Below are 20,210 nucleotides of genomic sequence, written 5' to 3' on the forward strand. Positions count from 1 at the left end.
AGGAAGTCCCTAAATGACTCACCCCCATGGGGGCACCACGCCTCCTTTCCCCTCCTATCTGATTTCTTCTGAGAGAATGTGGAGACAATTGAATAAACTGTTCTTTTGGGGCATTTTTTCTTCTCTCACATGTAAGGCCTATTTGCCATTTTGAAGCTTGCATCTCCAAACCAAAACGTGATGTGGAAACGGAGTTTTCTTACGTTCCTTTTATCTCTTTCAGTACAAAAAGCTGCCCTGGATTGTGACACGAGAAGAATAAACAGTAAGTTTCATTTACTTCCTTCTCTCTTTTACCAAAACCGTTTTCACCGACACGGTGGGGATGGTCAGCTTTCAACGCGACCGTTGATGATTAAGTCTTTCTATGCTTTTAGATGAGCAACCAAAGAGTCGAGTCTTTTCCATTACCTACAGTTTAAATGAAGCGATGTGAGGCGGGAGTTGAAGCTTCTTTCCTGAGACTTAGAGATAAAATACTGAGATTGTTTTTATAATGAAATATTTTTCTTTCTGCTTTTTTTTTTAAAGATTTATTTATTTATTTTAGAGAGAGAGAGTGGGCAGAGGGGCGGAGGGGGGAGAAAGGGGCTGGAGAGGGAGAGAAAGAATCTCAAGCAGACTCCCCATTGAGCGTGGAGCCAGCTGCAAGGCTCCATCCCAGGACCCCGAGATCCTGACCAGAGCCAAAATCAAGAGTTAGCAGCTTCATCGACTGAGCCATCCAGGCATCCCTGTTGTTGTTGTTTTTAATGTAGAAAATCAACACATAATCATTGTAAAATATTTTAAGCAACAAAATAAAAAATATATATTGGGAGACAGTTTATCATCATAGAGCTAGACCTGCTAGGGTCATAGTCCTAACCCTGGTTCTGCTGTTTTCCAGCAGGGAGCCTGGGTGGATGATGCAACCACTTGACACTTAATCTCTTTCCTCTGTGATGTGGGGATAATAAAAGCACCTACTGGGGAGGGTTCTTATGAGGAGGACTGAGTGAGACAAGCCATGTCCCTCAGCACAGCGCCTGGCATTTGGTGAACCGTCAATAAATGCTAGGCCACTGGGGCGCCTGGGTGGTTCAGTCCGTTAAGTGTCTGCCTTCGGCTCAGGTCCTGATTCCAAGGTCCTGGGTTGGAGTCCTGCATCGGGCTCCCTGCTCAGCGGGTGGAGTCTGCTTCTCCCTCTGCCCCCCACCCCCGGCTCTTGCGCTCTCTCTTGCTCTCTCTCTCTCAAAAATAAATACATAAAATCTTTAAAATAAATAAATTCTTAAACAAAAAATAACAACAATGAAAGAAAAATATCCTACTGTTACAAGATGCTAGGAAACAAACTCATTATTTTCAGAACTGGTCAATAAAGGGAGAGAACCAAGCATTTATCCTGCCTTTTCTATGCAAACCATACTTCAGTAGAACTAAAGAGTTGATGGGGGCAAGTTTCCCTTTATAGAATCATTTCAGATAATAAATGAAAAAGGAAAGATAGAATTAATATATCACCATTTTGCAACCTCTAGTGAAATAATGCTTCCAAGTGGTTATTGTACATCTGAAACTAATATTGTATGTCAACTAACTGGAATTTAAATTTTAAAAAAGAGAAAAAAAAAACCAGTGTCCACTTCACGCTCTCAGTGGCAAAAGAGGTGGCAAGCATGAGAGCTTGTCAAGGCCCCCCATGCATCACTGGAAGGAGCTTCTATAGATGCTGAGGCTTCCTCACACACTGGTCAGCCTGGCTGCGCAGCAAGAAAGTTCTCCAGGAACCAGTATCTCTACCACCTTGACCCACAAAATGTGGTCAGGTTACCACTTAGTTATTAAGGGACATTCACAAAGACGTTTTCTTGTGTTACTCTGTTTTCCAGAACTCCTTTCTCCAAGTTTGGACTCAGAAGCAAAAGTGGTCATGAGGGGTCAAAATGTATCGCTAATTTGTTCCAACCAGAACAAATCACTACAGATCACCTATTTTTTGTTTCGGCGTGAGAAACACCTGAGAACCCATGATGGAAAAGGTGAACCCCTGATTTTTAACCTAAGCATCTCAGAAGCCCATGAGCTGGGCCCCTACAAATGCAAAGCCCAAGTTTCTAACTGTTCAGTGGTCAAATACAGTCGCAAGTTCAACTTCATATTTGTGGGTAAGTAGGGCACTCATTCCTGGGGGGGCCCTGTGATTTGTGGGATTCTTTCCTGTTCTGTAGTGAGCTCTCTGCTCCCCTACAAATACTCACTCAAGAGCCTGGAAAGTATGTCACTGAGGTCTTTATTCTTAATAATTCCATTTTACTTTCTCTTCTAAAGACTTTTTAAAAATGATTAATAGAAGATTTATTTAAACAATAATACATAGAGTCATCGTTGCCAGACTTAATATGAAACATTAAATGTCCGATCCAATTTTCCTTCCTGGATAAGTTTTTTTTTTTTCCTCCTATCTCTGTCAGTTTTGAAAACATAATACCGGAAGAAGAGGGGCCCAATTTCAAACAGAGCTCCTATGAGTGAGGTCCTGGGAGTGGGTTTGAAATTGGGACAGATATTTGCTAATCTTGCAGAAGTCGAACGAATCAGGTCAGGATCTTCGTGGAGCCCTCTGTGGCTGGAATTGTTGACTGAAGCAAGTACTCCCATTTAAGGGGGTGGGCTCATATGACCAACCGCTCAGCTTGCGCCTTCCCAGCTTCCAGAGATAAGTCGTATTCAGCTGGGTGCAGGGGAACGGGTAGAGGGGCCAAATGCAATGGCTGGCACTTGGGGAACGACATCTTGGCAGTCCCGAATACCTCTTCCAAAGACTTCTGCCTACTTCAGATAATAGTAGCCTGATGGCCTTAGACAAAAAGTCTTACATGAACAATTTGGGAAATTGTTGAGATCTTTTCTAGATCCTTTACTCTAGATCCCCATCATGTAGGCAAAAATTACTTTTTCTCTGAAGATTCGAGAAGTCTTAGAATCAGTAGTGGATACTGCAGCAAGGGTCTTCAAAGCCCCAGGCGTTTCCCACCTTCTCCCCTTTGCAGTGACCACCCACCAGGTGCTCCATCAGCCAGCGCTCTTCTTGCCCAAACACATCTTATTACTACTATATTTTTCTCTCCCATCTTCCCACCCCAAGCCTCTCACAACCTAGCATTAACACTCTCATTTATAAAGGTGACCTTGATAGTGGACTCCTAGGAAAGGGAGAGAGGGTTTCCCAGCTAATATGTGTGCATTGTACCTGGAGGTTTCTAAACATAGGAGCTCTGACTTACTGATCAAATCTTTGAGTGACCCTAGGTCTGTGCTCTCTAGCATAGTAGCCATGAGCCACATGTGGTTATTTACATTTAAATCCAAATTAATTAAAATTAAATGAAATAAAAAGCTCAGTTCCTTAGTCTTATTAGTCACGTTTTAAGTATTCAATAGCCACAGCCAACAGTGGCTGCTGTATCAGACAATGCAGACAAAGAACATTGCCATCATGACAGAAAGTTCCATTGGGCACCACTGCTCTAGCTCAATGGTTCTTAGCTTTTTAGGTTATAACCATCTTAACAATCAGTGATAGGGGCACCTGGGTGACTCAGTCAGTTAAGCATCTGCCTTTGGCTCAGGTCTTGATCCCAGGGTGCTGGGATCGAGCCCCACGTCAGGCTCCCTGCTCTGTGGGGAGCCTGCTTCTCCCTCTCCCCCCTGCTCGTGTTCTCTCTCTCAAATAAATAAATAAAATCTTTAAAAAACAAAACAAAACAATCAATGATAGTCAGGGCCCCTGGGTGGCTCACTCAGTTAAGCGTCCAACTATATCCCCCAGCTGAAAATATTCTCTAGTGGTCAGTGTAGGCCACCAGACTGGACTGGGCAGCCTGGTATTGCAGAAAGAGCAATGGGATGAGCACTGGGAGACCTGTGTACCACGAGCTTCCTGTGCAACTTTAGATATTCCCTTTGGCTACACCTTTGATATATGTCCAGTCCTCAATCATTAAAATATGAATTGAGAAGATAGGCAGTGTAATCCTAACATTGGCTTTAACTCTGGGTGAGAGTCTCAGTCTACTGTGGGCAGAATGGGGTGAGCAGAGTAGGCACTTATTGGCAGGGAAAGCATCCGAATGCCCTTCAAATCACCAAAGTTCAGTGTGAGAAAGGATGCAAGACCCACCACTGGTGTGGGTCTCCTCCGTTTGAATAACAGGGGCCTATACTCCTGCAAGGAATAAGCCCTATTTTAGATGGTTTATGAACTCAATGACTGAAGCCTTAAATTAGCTGATTAAAAAACCCCAAGTACTCATTTGCTGAGCTTCTGTCCCACAGATATGTAGAAAATCTTCCCACATCCTGCCTTCCAGGTAAATGTACACGTTTCCTGCAATTTGTTACAGTAATTACACTGTCCTGTAGAACTGTTTTGATAGGTTATAAAACTGTTTCCTCTTCATTTAGATCAGATTAAAAGATATCTATTGAGTGCTTACCCTGTGCAAGTAATTATGTTCAGCGTTGCTGGAGTTTCAGTGATGCCTAAGACATGTTCTTGTCCCCAGCCCAGTAGGGGTATGAGCCATGAATAACGATCATTGATTCACTCATCAAATATTATTGATATCCCAAATGTGCCAAGCCCTGGCTATACATTCATTTCTGCTCTGGTGGAGCTTACAGTCTAGTTGGGGAGATATAAAACCCAAGTACCCAAACAAATTCATAATCACAAACTTTGTTAATTGTTAGGAAGGAAAAACTGGCATAGCGATGGAGAGAAGCAGGGGATGGTGGAGCATTCTACTTAGATAGGGTAGTTAGGTAAAGCTTTTCAAAGGGGATGACATTTAAGTAGAGCCCTGAAGAATGAGAAGGAATTAGCTAGGTGAGGAGACAGGGAAAGAGGGCTCTAGTCAAGGGACAATAGCCTGTGCAGGGGCTCCAACTTGGGAAAGAACTTGGCTGGCTGGGAAGGACCTAATAGGAGGCTGATATGGCTGAAGGTCAGATGAGGGGACTGTGGCCCCAGGTGAGACTGGAGAGGGAAGGGGCCAAGTCAGGCTGGGCCTGTGACCCAACTATCATCTTCAAAGTTATTCCATTCTAGGTGAGGTGGGGCAAGAGTAGAAGTTGGGGATTGGTTGGGAGGCTCTTGCAGTCATCTAGGAGACAATGGTGAGGATGGACAGAGTGGGTGGATTCAAGATATATTTTGGAGGAAGAAACAGCAGGACTTGTTAGATGATTAGATTTGGATTCACAGGTTGTGAAGGTGAGGAAGGAATCAAGGATGACTTCCAGATATCTAATGTGATCAGCTGATGAGGAGTGGTGCATTTATTGAGATTGGGAAAACTGGAGGAATGGGGAGTTGGGGAAAATGGAAAGTTGTTAATGGGTATAAAGTTGTGGCTATGTAAGATGTGTAAGTTCTCCAGATCTTGCTGTACAACATTGTGCTTACAGTTAATAATACTGTATTGAGCACTTAAAAATTTAAGAAGTTAGATTTCATGTTAACTCTTCTTACCATGACAAAATAAGTGAATTAATGGATGGATGGATGGATGGATGGATGAATGAATGAATATATAAATAAAAACATTTCTTAAATAATAGGGTTTTAGTATATGTTTATCTATCTACTGATTATTCAATAATTAGCAGATTAGCTAGAGTTCAGTTTCAAACAGGTTCCATTTGAGGGGCACCATGAAAAATCCAAGTGGATCATGATGGGAGGCAGAAGAGGAAGCACATCAGCCTGGAGGATTTAGGAAAGGTCTTACGGGAAAGGTGGCAGTTGAATGAATCTTAAAAGGGCTCCCTGAAATTTGTAAAAAAAAAATATCTGGTTTAGTGAAGAGTAGCTATTCCCTTACTCTGATCACCATGATGCTGTGATGCCCTTTGCCAGTCTTTTTACAAACTCTCAGGGAAGTATACATTTTTCCAATCACTTGAGATATCAATCTTTGGTCTAGTTTGGATCATCCCATCTCAGAGAGGAGTCTGTGCTCTCTGCTTCCTCATGAATGTTTCAACGGCCCCTTCCTGAAAATTACAGGATATAGACTTCAGTTCCACAGGAAGAATGTCCTGTTGGTGCTGTTCCCCAAGTTGCTTCCCAAGGCCACCATTACTATTCCCAAAGCTGTTCTTGGAGGCCACTGTTACCAGGTACTCCTCTGTCAAGGATGCTTCCCCAGGGATTCCTGCTCAGGGGAGGGGTGGAGTAAGGAGACTCTAAATTATTTTCTTTGATTTTACTTATACTTTGGTCCCTGTATTTCACTGTTTCTGTGCCAAACTGATATTGTTTAAAGAAAAAATCTGCTGGGGAGTTGGCCCAAGCCAACCGGATCTGCTGTTTACTAGCTGAGTGACCCTGGGCAAGTTTCTTAACCTCTCTGAATCACAGCTTGTTCATCTGTAGAATGGGCATGAAACTATCTTCCTTATAGTACTATTGTGAAGTGAAATGAGGTAATGTGAATGGCAAGCCTGACACATGATGGATACTCAACAATTTTCCTTCCTTTCCTATAATTCTGCTTTATTAATGAATTAGTTCTTTCTTTATTTGAGAGAGAGTGAGCAAGAGGAAGAGCATGAGCAGGGGTGGGGAGGGGCAGAGGGAGAAGCAGTCTCCCCACTGAGCAGTGAGCCCACAAGGGGCTCGATCCCAGGACCCTGGGATCATGACCTGAGCCAAAGGCAGACGCTTAACTACATGAGCCACCCAGGCGCCCCTATTAATGAATTATAAAATCAATAATATAGCTAGATTCTCCCACAAAATAGGCTATGACCTGACAGAATCTAGCAGACCCACATACTTCCTGTTGAAAAGTTCCTTTGAATCTATTTACCAGGGTTACTTCCTGCTTGTGGGAGGAAGTAGAAGATAACTGTACAGCTGAATTCTATAAATAAAAATATAGTTAGAAAAGATGATGTTTTTAGATTTCTTTGATTAAAAAAGAAAAACCCCTGCTGTAGCCTTATAAAGATTAGGAATAGAAGTACCTCTCAACTTCATACTTGGAACTAGATCTTTGACAAAATTATACTCATCCTCAACAATGAACAGACTGAGACTTCTGATGAAAGGCAAGTTTGTGCTGATTCCTCAAAGCAGAGAGACGCCCTCCACCCTCCGGCGTTCTCAGCACCTGGCTTGTGCTGCACTGAGTGCAGCTAACCACGTACCACTGGTCTTTCTCACTGGGCAGCCAGCTGCCTGACGTCTCAAGAAGGGGGTCATTCATCTTCGGGTCCACGGTCGGGAGCAGAGTAGGGGTTCAGTCCACGTTTGTGGACTGAGTGAGTGAATCCTATCTTCTTATCATTTAACACACACTTTCATTTTTCTAGACCCAGTGATCACACCAGTGTTGAACATTCATGTCATTAACACGGAAACAGACCGACATATAATACTACGTTGTAGCTCATTCAACGGCTCTCTGCCCATCACTTACACTTTCTTTGAGAAAGATATTGCCATATCACCACCTATTTCCAAGCATGTAAGGGAGCCTGCTGAATTCAACGTAAGCAAGAACAACACTGGAGAAAAGGAAGAGTATAGGTGCAAAGCTGAAAACAAGTTGCCTGACCACGAGAGATACAGTCAGCCAGTCTCCATCAATCCCCCACCAGGTAAGGGCTACCTGAGCTCTTTCCACAGGGTCTGGATTTGCTTCCAGAAACTGTAGCTACTCCTCTGCCCACCCACTTCCCACGTTGGCCATCTGCATCCAAATGCCTTTCCTTTGGGAGGTTCCACACAAACCCCGATGGGGTTTCTTTCTGCCACTAAAAGGAAGAAGACGAGCCTAGAAGCTAGGTCAGGAAGCAATCCTGTAGGGAGACTTCCTAACTTGACGCTGCTTCCTGCCTTGATCTTCCACAGCCCAGGTTCTAAGCAATCACATCAGATTTTGCATCTCTCAGAGCTGCCGGGTTTTGATTCTCTTTTGCTTTTCCATTGACTTCTAACACCTGTGCCTGCCTGCTTGGCTGTTTAGTGCCCACTGCCAAGGGTTGGTGAGTGTAGACCTCCAGGACCCTCCTTGGGGTGAGAAGAGCTCCTGTCCCAGTGCTGTGTTTGGGAGGGCACTGTTCTGGTGCTTTCTCCGCCATGCATCTTCCCCTCGGCTGAGGAGTTCAGGGGGAAACAGGAGAATATGCCCACCTGGACCCTGTATCCCCACTTTCCTAAACCATATTCTGGGTACCTGGACCTGAATTCCCTACCCAATCAGATCAGGACCCACCTTCCAGGGCCTACACAAGTCTCATTCCCGGCTCATCCTCCCAAGGCTGTCCCACAGAAAGGAAGTGAGCATCGCTGGCCCTGAGTTAAGGAGGCTGTTTGTGGGGGGCATGGACAACATCTGCACATGCAGGCTGGAGGGTCCCTGTGCACACGAGACCCCTTAGGGTGCAGGTCAGAGCCTGAGTGGAAAGGTGGGCCAGGCTGGGGCTGGGGCTGGCTCTCTCCATGCTGCCATGTTCTAGTGCAGAACGCTGAGGAGTTTGAGAATTCTAGATTCAAACCTGGCTTTCCAGGACCTTACAAAGGGACACTCATTAAGGTAGGAGAAGGATAGAACAAAAAAGAGGTTAGCTAAGGCAGTAGGCACGCTTAGGTATTGAACACTTCACCCAGCCTCATTCTCAGAACAGAGCCCATGCCCTGGCGTTCAGTAAGTTCTAACAAATGAGGCAGCCTGTAGGACTCAGGCCCCAGAGTCAAGCTTTGCCTACAGCCACAGCCCTTCCAATTACTAGCTGTGTGACTGCAGGAAAGTCATTTAACCCCTCTGAGCCTTACTTTAGTCATCTGCAAAATGGGAATGATAGCAATGAGATAAATACGACAATGCATGTAAAGTGCTTAACACAGTGTCTGGGGTGTAGTTAATAATGAATGGTAGCTGTTTAGGTGACATAAATCATTCCAAATGACTAAGGGCTTTGCCCAATAAATGACCAGGCTTTTCTGAGCCTTATGATCCTAACAATGCTGCCAGGAATCCATCTGTTAAATGCTGTGCTGTTTTTCTCTTCTTTGTATGACCCCATGTGGAAGATGCACTTGGTTGTGACTTCCAGAACTTCACTAACAAGTTAATTCTCAAGAGTGGCAGGTGTCCATAGCAGTCTGGAGACCGGGGTGCACAGTACATTAGTTAGCCTGGGAGACGGTGGTGACTGCCCTTTCCAGAACATTCCACAGTTCAGTATCATTGGAAAAGAAAGCTGTGTGGTGACCAGTGAATGCTGTCTTCTTCCAGGTAGAGACGGCTGTCCCTTCTGCCTGCAGCTACTGCTTCCGGGGTTATTGCTGGTGCTAATCGTAATAATCCCGGTTCTGGCATTTTGGATACTACCAAAGTACAAAGCAAGTAAGTTCTTCAGCAGCTTTTGCACTGTTTGCCATGGGTGTTGGGTACAGAAAGCAGAAGAGAAGGTGAAGAAGAGGAAGGGAAAGGGAAATAAAAAATGGGATACGAGGGAAACGAAGAGAGAAGGGAAAGATGCAAAAGGGGAAGGTAAATGAAGCTGACTTCCCGCACAGCTCACATCTAAGCTGGTTCTCATTTCTTTGGCGAAAGCCCTTCTTGTTTCGATGGCTTGGAGGTCCGTGACATGTGTGGTCACACGGAGCGCCCCTGCACTGAGAAGAGCCCCACACTGGGTTCCGTGCTCTGCTGTCACTGTCTTGAAATTCTGAATACTTTTTCTTTTTAACTTTTTTTAAAATTATTTTTTAATTTGTGAAATATACAGACCAATATAATTTGCCATCTTAACCATTGTTAAGTATATGGTTCAATGGCATAAGGTTCATTGTTACTGCCGTGCAATTATCACCGCTGTCCACGCATGGAACTTTTCTCATCTTGCAAAACTGAAACTCTGTCCCCATTATGCCCTCCCCATTCAGTCCCCCTCCGCCAACCCCTGGCAACCACTACTCTCTCTTCTGTCTCTATGAATTTGGCTACTCTGGGGACCTCGGATGATGGACTCCTACGGTATCTCTCCTTCTGTGACTGGCTCATCTCAGCAGAAGTCCTCCAGATTCATCCATGTTGTGCATGTGTCAGAATCTCCTCCATTTCTAAAGCTGAAGAATCTTCATTACATACAGATCCATAGATACCTATGCATATATACACTAAGTTGATCCACTCATCCATCAGTGGGCCCTTGGGTGGCTTCCACCTTTTGGCTACTGTGGATACTGTTGCCACGAACATAGGTGCACAGATCTTCATAATTTTTTAACAAGAGGCCCCGCATTTTCGCTGTGCACCGGGCCCTGCAAACAAGGTGGTGGGTTCTGACTGGCAGCTCCGCAAAGGCAAGAGCTTTGCCTTGTATCTGTCAGCATGCTGCCTAGCTCAGCCACTCGGAGGAAGCTCAGTCAAAGACCAACAAGAGCATCACTGTCCTCTGCCTACCTTCAGTGTTGCATCAAGCCTGTCACTGCTTTTCATTATTCACCTCTTATGACCACCTCTACTTAAGATTTCAAAATGGCCTTTTCACTTGGCATGCAAGTATGGAGGAATATCAAGATATGCACAAAGAACAGCGTGTCTCAGCACCAGCACCCCAGCAGTGAGCTGAGGGGCATCGGGCAGCCTCCTTCACTTGCCTGAGCCTCAGCGTTCTGACCTGTAGAACGGGGAGATACTGTCATAGCTAGGGAGAGCACCAAGTGATACTTGCTAACCTCCTGTGCCTCCTCTAGAGAGTTATCATTCAGAGAAGTCAGAAACGTAGTTGACACAAGACTTGAAAATAGATGTCAAAATGTATACATCTGGGCGCCTGGGTGGCTCAGTCGGTTAATTGTCTGCCTTCGGCTTGGGTGATGATCTCAGGTCCTGGGATCGAGCCCCTCATCGGACTCCCTGTTTGGCAGGGAGCCTGCTTCTCCCTCTCCCTCTGCTGCTCCCCCTGCTTGTGCTTTCTGTCAAATAAATAAAATCTTTTTTTTAAAAAAAGTATACATCTTATACATTTTTTAAAACCTGTCCTCCCTTCCTACAAAAAGTCTTGCAGAAGTAGAATTAGTATTCTTGGTGACTGGCCAGGGCTAAATAGAACTCAGCTGGGTAATTTACTGTCTCTTGCAGATATTACAAAGCTTTTTACAGACTGTTCTTTTCAGTGAAGGAAAGAAAATGTGTCTCTGGCATAAGCAAAGGATGTTCCTCGCTGACCCAGGAAAATAAATCAGAAGGGCTTCTGGCTTGGAGAAGCAGGTGCTATGGATTCCTTGCTGAGGCCATGGTTTTCCTTCAATAGACAACAGTTTAGGCCATAGGAGCAGGTTATTCTTTGTTTCGGAACTTTGGGGGATTCTGCTCCTTGGCAGAGGAAATGAGAAAATGTGGCTGAACCGGTTTAATTTAATGATTCTACATAAATGATTCACTTTATGTAGGAAAAGCTATGAGAGATAAAGCACCCGGAGACTATGGAAATACGGCCAGGGAAGTTAGAATATATGCAAATATCTGTGAAAATCAAGCAGGTAAGAGAATTTTTTTGGGTATTTTGATTGGTGTGGTTGGTTGGTTTCAGATTTTTGTCTTTTTAAATTTTTTTTAAGGTTGTACGACCCAGGGGTAAAAAAAAAAAAAAAGAATAAAAGGAATTAGAATACAATGTCTTCCTCCCACCCCTGACATCCAGTCCTACTTTACGGGGCAACAACCAATTTTTAAAATCCTCACATAGATCCTCTACGTGGGTGCTAGCATCTACACAAAGGGTAGCAGGTCATAGATATGCCATTCTACACCTTGATTTTTTCACTTAACAACGTATCTTGGAGATGTTTTAATGTCAGTTTGGAACGATCCACACTGTGTTCCAGAGCCTCTTATGATCCCCTCTTAAGGCAGGCATCATACACTGCTTTATGGTAAATAGACTCAGGGCCTTGGTAACAATGAGAACAAACCCAGCCAACGCTAACCCTAACCCTGTTTCCGGCACGGTGCTAAGCAATTTACCTACCCTGTCCTACACAAACACCACTAACTCCCAGTTTATGTTGTTCCCATGTTACAGGTAAGGAATCTGCGCAAGGCTTGGAACCAAGGCAGTGTGTTCCCACAGCCCAAGATGGTAAGTGTTCTCTGCAAAGTCCAGAGGCTGCACACCGTGTCGAGGGTGGCTGGCTAAACCACTGCCCTCACGTGATCAGAGATTCGGATTCTAGGCCCAATAACTCTGCTCCTTGTCTTTTGCCCAGGAACTGGACGCTCCCAGGAGATACACTATGCTACCCCTGTGTTCCAGGAGGTGGCACCAAGAGTTCATGGTGAGCCACAGTTTGGGCTAAGAGGATCCTATGAATATGAGACATAAGGCCACCGGGGCTTTAGAAGCCCAAGGATGGAGTAGATGGAGGCAACATGCACACCCCAGGAAGCCAGTAACAACCAATACTACAGCTCCTAACAAATCTCATTAGGAGATGGGGGGGGGAGGGGGGTTGGGGAGGGAAGGATGTGACACGGAGAGTTTCATATAAAAAAAATCCAGAGAAGAGGATGCAGGGGTACTTCTAAACGATTTTCAAGAATAAATTACTCTTATATAATCTAGGAAAAAAAACAGTTAATACATGGTTCTTTTAGACCACCCAGCTACTAAAATGAGGGTTTTTTGGGGGGGGGGGTTGGTTTTAGAGCTCTATGGATATATATCCTAATTTTACTGAATTATTTTCTCTCTTATATTTCAGAAGCCTGTAATGATTGTAAAACTGGATATATCTATTCTGAACTCATCTTCTGAAATTTAAAGATACAAGCTACATCTCAGAGTAAGATCCTTTTTATAAAGCTGATTTATATGAAGAAAAGGCAAATGTGATCGATACTCAAAAATATGTCACTGGCGACCTAAAGTGAATTACTATTTTTCATGATTAAACACCATTCCTTTGGCCTATTTGGGTACAACTATTTTTCATGATTAAACACCATTCCTTTGGCCTATTTGGGTACATCCAATCCTGTCATCAGGCAACAGTTTTGTCAGGTGGGATCCTGACTGGTGACAGTTTTTAAATGCTTCTGCCATTTTTAGGCATGGACCATTCTCCCCATTGCCACATCACTGAAAAAAAGAGGAATTGCCAGACCACTGTGCTCTTCATAAGTGCATCCTAGAGGCAGAATAGCGATCACCTTTCCAGGGTCCCCAGCACCATGCCCACCGAAGGTTCAGAGGAAAAAAACCATGTCTAAATTCTAAAACAAAAACTGGTGACCTTGAAAATATGTCTGAAGAAAAGAGTCCCTGTAGTTACGAGAGGAAAACGAGATTATTCACCAAGGACACATTTATTATCCATCGCTATTTCAATTTGCTCTCAGATTTTGGAAGGCCGCAAAAATATTTATATTGATTTTCGTGGATGTTCTCAGTCCTCAAAACTTAGCTAATGTCAAAGGCATGCCTTTATGTGCTGCATTTCCCATTGGCGTTCTGTAGAGAGAGTAGTGTTCTGTGGGAGACAGGAGAATGGATTACTTTGACTGTCTTCACAAATCACCACAAACTGGTGGCTTAAGACAACAGAGATTTATTTTCTCAGAGTTCTGGAGGCCAGAAATCTCAAATCAAGATATCAGCAGGGCTGTGCTCCCTCCAAAGACTCTAGGGGAGAATCCTTGCTTGTCCCTTTGTTTCTTATGCTTCCTGGTGTTCCTGAGCTTGTGGCAACATCTCTCCAATCTCCGCCTCTGTCTTCATATGGACTTCTTTTCCTTTGCCTTTCTTTTATAAGGATACTGGTCATTGGATTTAGGACCCCCCAGGATGACCTCATCTCAAGATCCTTAATTATATCTACAAAGACATTTTTTGTTTTTGTTTAAGATTTTATTTATTTATTTGAGAGAGAGAGCGGGGAGAAGCAGAGGGGGTGGGAGAGGGACAAGAAGAGCATGCGAGCCCAACACAGGGCTTGATCCCAGGACCCCAAGATCATGACCTGAGCTGAAACCAAGAGTCAAATGCCCAACCTACTGAGCCACCCAGGCGCCCCCTTTTTCTCTTTTTTGTTTTTAAGATCTATTTATTTATGAGAGAGAGAGAGCTGGGGGAGGGGCAGAGGGAGAGAATCCTCAAGCAGACTCCCCACTGAGTGCGGAGCCTGACACTGGGCTCAATCCCAGGACCCTGAGATCACAACCTGAGCCAAAATCAAGAGCTGGCCACTTAACCAACTGAGCCACTCAGGCACCCCTCTGAAGACCTTTTTTTCAAATAAGGTGACGTTCACAAGTTGCAGGAGTTAGGACATGGACTTATCTTTTTGGGGAGCCACCATTCAGACCACTACAGGGGGGGTCAAAATGATATCTGGTTTAAATCTCTCATCCTAGGCATTATTAGTAAAGTCCAATAAAAGCCAAGAGGCATTTGTAGGGTTCTAGATGAACAAAACAACTTGGCCCAAATTTTTCTGCTCTGCTCTTCTTCTGGGGGTTGCTTGAACCTCAGTCTTAATAGTTCCCAACAGTGGACCTCTGACTAGAAAAATCATAGCTACCAGTTACTAGACACTAACTGTCTAGCATCCTACAGGGGGATATTATTATTTTGCTTTTACAGGTAAGGAAACTTAGACGCAGATGGGGTAAGTGATTTCACAAGGTCACTCACAGCTTAGTAGTGGTTGAACTGGGAGTTAAATCCTAGCAAAGATCAGCAGAAGCACTGGCCATGGGAATGCCTCTCCAGGGTGGGAAGGGATACTGTGCACACAGGTCCAGATTAATTTGAGGATTTTGTTGCCATAAAGCAGCATTCATGAGCATAATTTCTGCCCTTTCTCTGTTGACATTTTTATTTGGGGGGAAATCAGTGTGTCATAGAGGCTAAGAAAGTAAGGGTTCCAGAGTCAGACAGACTGAACATAATTTAGGCTCAGTCATGTCTTAACTGTGTGACTCTGGATAAGTTATGGGCTTCAGTGTTATTCACGTGGGGGGACGGAGAAAGGGAGGGGGCAAATAATACCGGCATTATGGAGCTGCCATGATAATTAACTCAGGTAATGAATGTAAAGGGCTTGGAACAGGGCCAGGCATATAATTTTTTTAAAAAAGGCTATTTGAGGTATGGTGCTTACTCTGCGTCCTACTAATTGGCTGCTCCCCTTAGAAATCTTTAAGTCTTTGAGGTCTTAAACTTGGTAACTTGGTCACCATTGGCTGCTTCTTCTGTCGTGAGGTCCCTCCGGAAGTAGAGCCTGAGACAAGGACTTGGATGCAGGTAGCCTATGTGGCAGGTGACCTCAGGCAGCAGGAGTGAGGGTGCAGGGCAGTAAAACAGGGAGGAAAAGTCAACACCGGGGTGGGGCGGGGCTAGTAAGCTCCAGACCATAATGGTAATTGGATTTGATCCAGTTAAGATCTTCTCAAGTTTTGGGCGCCTCGGTGGCTCAGTTGGTTAAGCGACTGCCTTCGGCTCAGGTCATGATCCTGGAGTCCCGGGATCGAGTCCCACATCGGGCTCCCGGCTCGGCAGGAAGCCTGCTTCTCCCTTTCCCACTCCCCCTGCTTGTGTTCCCTCTCTCGCTGTCTCTCTCTCTGTCAAATAAATAAATAAAAAAATCTTTAAAAAAAAAAAAAAAAAAAAAAAAAGATCTTCTCAAGTTTTGAAGTCCAGAACGCCTCTGGGTTTCACAGCATGCCCTGAATCAATAGTCTCTCATTTTCTCCTTGCAAAGCTTTTACAGCAATTAGTAGAAGCCAACTTCTCCACAATCCATACAATTACCATTGCCCTGTGCCTTTCAAGTGCTAAAACCATTGCATAGCCCAGCGCTTCACTTTCTACCTCTGCCTCCATCCGCACTGCAGAGGAAGATCTTAATAATTGTAAAGTAATTGTGAAGCTATGGCATGTAAAGGTTATCACCACCCTCCTTACCAGCCCCTTACAACATCGCCTATTGCTATCCATCCAAGGAGTAAATCCGTTTCCTAGGGCTGCTTTCTAGGGCCTTCTGATACCCTGTCTTATCCTGGACTGGCCCTGAAAGCAGAGCCTGAGATAAGGATTTGGTGCAACTAATTTATCTGGGAGGTGACCCAAGGGAACAAGCATAAGGGACTGGAGGAAAAGCCAGTACCAGGGCGTACTGTTGAGCTGGGCACTTCTATGGACAACTGGGGATTGATCCCACTGGAACCTTCAGAGCAAGGAGAAAATGTCTCTCAGAACTGTCTGCTTGAGGACCTCTCCATTGGCTTTCATCCCTGATTGGCTGAGGGTTGACCCAGGAGGTGATGCCTCCCCCACTTCTAGGCTGTGCATGTGGACATTCCAAGCTGGCATCTCACCCAGGGCGCTGCAACGCATTGGGGCAGAAAATGGGGGCATGTGTTGTACACTTGAAGCAAGATGCTGTCGACACAAAGTGAATGAAGTCTCAACGGCAGCTGGAATCGGAGGTGAGGCCCAGGGGATGTGATGCAAGATACAGAGGTGGCGGGTACCCCATCTCCCAAGAATTCCTCTGTGACAACAACAATAGCTGCCACGTGTGCAGCACGTACCAGGGTGCAGGTGCTGTGAAGTGCTTTGTGTACTTAGGCTCGTGTAGTCCTCACGACTCCGTCCTCACCCAGCTGCGACTTCCTGTGGCTGCCCACTCTACCTGATCCCCCCTGCACAGATGTTCAGGCTTTCGGACTGAATCATTCAGGAAGAAGAGAAAAAGGAAAGGGAAGAGGTCTACTGAGTTTTCCTTTCAATAGCTACATTTTTGTCATGTCTGTTTCAGCTTCACTTTGGGTCTTTTTCAAATCCAGATTCTTTACATTTTTTGTTGTGAAATAGAGCACACATTGTAAGAAAATGCATTAAAATGGATATGGACAGCTTGGTAAGTTATATGGAGTGAACACTGCCCACGGCCCGGACGCCCTCTGCATGCCTCTTCCCACTCACAAACCCACCTCCCTGCCTTCACTACTCGTTTAAGGGGATCGATTCTTTGCTTTTCTTTATAGTTTTACCACCAAGTATGCATTCCTGAATACCGTCTTTAGTTTTGCCTGTTTTTGAATTTCATATAAATGGAATCATATAGCATTTATTCTTGTGTCGGGCTTCTTTTGCTCAACATTATATTTGTGAGGGTGCCTGGGTGGCTCAGTCGTTAAGCGTCTGCCTTCGGCTCAGGTCATGATCCCAGAGTCCTGAGATCAAGTCCCGCATCGGGCTCCCTGCTCAGCAGGGAGCCTGCTTCTCCCTCTGCCTCTCTCTCTCTCTGTCTCTTATGAATAAATAAATAAAATCTTTAAAAAAAAAATGTAAAAAACAAAAACAAAAACCATTATATTTGTGAGATTTATCCATGTTGCTGCATGTAGTTGTAATTACATCTTCCGTTACTAAATGGTATTCCACTGTTTGAATCTACCATAATTTATCTATTCTACAGCTGACACACATTTGGGCTGTTGTCTGCGTGGGGCTATTGCAATTATGTGGCTGTGACCACCCTTAAGCTAGGAACATGTCTGCTGCTTCCCAACTGCATGCAACCATGCTGAATATGTGTCGGGATACAATGTCTGGGTCATGGGGCTTATCCCCAGCCTAAGTAGACGATGCCATAACATTCTCCCAAGTGGTCCTATCACCTCTTCATTCCCTTGAGCAGTATGTGTGTTTTCACCCCCCTACGTTTTTACCAACACTGGCGCTGTCATTTTAATTTAACCATTCTTGTGGGCATATAGTGATATCTCATTGTGATTTTAATTTGCATTTCCCTGAGACTAATAAGGTTGAACACAATTTTCCTATATTTAGAGATCATCTGGATTCCTTTTTTAATGAAATACCTGTTTGAGGCTCTTTGCCTGTTTTTCTAGGACGTGTTTTAACTTTTTCTTATTTTTTAAAAGTTGTTCTCCTACTCTGATGCTTAATTTTTCACTCTCTCAGTGTTGCCTTTTGATGAAAAGAAGTTTTAATTTTAAGAACTTAATTTGTCTATCTTTTCCTTGACGATTAGTGTTTTTTGTGTATGTGTGTCCAGGTGAAGAAGTATTTCCTCAACTTGAGGGCATGCAAGTATTATTCTATATTACTATCTACTAGAGGTTTTTCTCGTTTACTTTCATATTTCGGTTTACAACCACGCAGAATCGTTTCTGTGTGTGGTATGAAATGAGCATCCTATTTCTCCCCGCTCCCACACATGAACATCACCAACGCTAGCACTGTCCACTGAAAAGCTGTCCTTTCCCCACTAAACTGCTGTATCATCTTTGTCACAAATCAAATGTCCATGTACATGTGTGTTTCCTTCTGGGCTTTAGATTCTGTTTCATTGTTCTACTTATCTCTCCTGTGTCAGTACCATACTCTTTTCAGTAAGTTTTGATAACTGAAAAAGCGGATTTTCCTATCTTGTTCTTTTTAAGAATGTCTTAGCTATTCTTGACCTTTTGCATTTCCAGTTAAATTTTAGAGTCAGCTTAGGGGATGCCTGGCTAGCTCAGTCGGTAGAGCATGAGACTCTTAAATTTTAGAGTCAGCTTAAAAAAAAAGAGTCAGGGCGCGTGGGTGGCTCAGTTGGTTAAGCAACTGCCTTCGGCTCAGGTCATGATCCTGGAGTCCCGGGATCGAGTCCCACATCGGGCTCCCTGCTCAGCTGGGGGTCTGCTTCTCCCTCTGACCCTCTTCCCTCTCGTGCTGTCTCTCATTCTCTCTCTCTCAAATAAATAAATAAAATCTTTAAAAAAAAAAAAAGAGTCAGCTTGTTATTTTCTTAAAGAAAAAAAAAAAAAACCTGAACATGATAGGGATTTTGATTGATATTGCATTGAATTTATAGATCAACTGGGGGAGTATTAACATTTTTAGAATAGTGAGTGTTCCGAACTACAAATATCTCACTGTCTGTGTCTTCTTCGATTCTCTCAAGAGTGTTTTATTATTTCCTGCATAAACATCTTACACATCTTTTGTTAGATTTATTCCTAGGTACTTGATACTTTGATGCTATGATAAGTTGTGTTTTTGTTTCATGCTGATATACAGAAACACCATCAATATTATGGTGTTTGATTCTGTATCCCTTAGCAACCTCACTAAACTCTCTCTTCCACTTTAATAATTTATCTGTAGGTTTTTTTACTATCTGGAGACCAGACAGCTACCTACCACCACAGCCTCAGGCCCCGAAACCTGAGGCCAGACACGGAACGTGGAGCTCTGCTGCCACAGACACCTGCTTCTCAGCAACCATCACCACCTCCCTTCTTTCTAGATCCTGAGCATGCGCATCTGATTAGAAGATATTCACCACCACACGTCCCCCAGCAGTAAGGGAATGGTAATGCTTTTAGATTTCCGACCCCACCAAATGGAAGGAGGTTTAAGAGGGCCACTCAAAATATCTTCTACATGAGCCAAAATGTCCATCAAGACTGAGGGTGAAATAAAGACATTTTAGGACAAAGACAGAGAAAGAGGTTTTTCCAATTGCGTTCTCACTGAAGAACTACACGATGTACTTGAGGAAGAAAAGTAAACACAGATAAAGGGTGTAGGATTCAAGAAGCATATAGAAAACATAAATGACAGGCAGGGGAGAGGGACAAGGATGTGTATGTAAGGTTTGGAAACATTATAAAGCTACCATGATGTTTAAAGTGTGGTATTGGCATATGGCTGAACAAGTAGAACAATGGAATGGGACCGGAAGTCTAGCTATAAATCTAAACACACATGGGAATTCAGTGAATGAAAAATATGGCATTTTAAATCAGTGGGGAAAAGACGGATCATTCAACATAGTGTAAAAACTTCAGAATCACATTTAAAAAAAGGTGGACCCCCTACTTCATTCTCTGCAACGAAATAAAGTCAGATAGGTCAAATGTTAAAATACCTAAAAATAAAGCCACAGAAGTGCTAGAAGAAAACAGGAGGAATTTAAAAATGATCTTTAAGAGGGGAAGGCTTTTCTAGGTATGACTCACAATTCAGAAGATATAAAGAATTGCTAAATTTAATTAGATGACTCATTTTAAAATTACATTTAAAAATAATAAGCTAAGCCAAAAGAATAAGTAGGGGAAATATTTTGAACCCACATCTCAGATGAAGTTTGAAGTTCCATAATATATAATGAGCTCTTACAAACT

At 43.8% G+C, this 20,210-nt stretch overlaps 2 protein-coding genes and 1 pseudogene across 5 annotated transcripts in view; 1 reads left to right on the forward strand and 2 right to left on the reverse strand.

Annotated features, from left to right (window-relative positions):
- MILR1 (mast cell immunoglobulin like receptor 1) lies at window positions 1-19,522 on the forward strand. 3 transcript variants are annotated; one of them, XM_036116276.2, is made up of 10 exons: window positions 1-131; window positions 224-265; window positions 1,875-2,150; window positions 7,366-7,653; window positions 9,294-9,404; window positions 11,459-11,548; window positions 12,091-12,147; window positions 12,275-12,343; window positions 12,770-12,850; window positions 19,189-19,522. In XM_036116276.2, exons 1-9 carry the CDS (start codon window positions 14-16, stop codon window positions 12,820-12,822), a joined length of 1,104 nt encoding a protein of 367 aa, XP_035972169.1. In that variant the 5' UTR covers window positions 1-13; the 3' UTR covers window positions 12,823-12,850; window positions 19,189-19,522. The 3 variants fall into 3 exon arrangements, with proteins under 3 accessions (XP_035972169.1, XP_077922059.1, XP_035972170.1); XM_078065933.1 differs by having other exon boundaries at window positions 1,875-2,024; XM_036116277.2 differs by lacking the exon at window positions 19,189-19,522 and adding an exon at window positions 13,117-17,139.
- LOC118550867 (NADH dehydrogenase [ubiquinone] 1 beta subcomplex subunit 4 pseudogene) lies at window positions 2,261-3,332 on the reverse strand (annotated as a pseudogene).
- Window positions 13,013-20,210, reverse strand: part of POLG2 (DNA polymerase gamma 2, accessory subunit) — a 29,374-nt gene continuing 22,176 nt past the window's right edge. For both annotated transcript variants that reach the window (XR_013445164.1, XR_004924767.2), the window contains exon 11: window positions 13,013-13,537. The gene's annotated coding sequence lies outside the window, so the exon portion shown is untranslated. The remainder of the gene's footprint in view (window positions 13,538-20,210) is intronic.

Source organism: Halichoerus grypus, chromosome 2 (assembly GCF_964656455.1).
Source record: "Halichoerus grypus chromosome 2, mHalGry1.hap1.1, whole genome shotgun sequence".
Classification (NCBI taxonomy): domain Eukaryota; kingdom Metazoa; phylum Chordata; class Mammalia; order Carnivora; family Phocidae; genus Halichoerus; species Halichoerus grypus.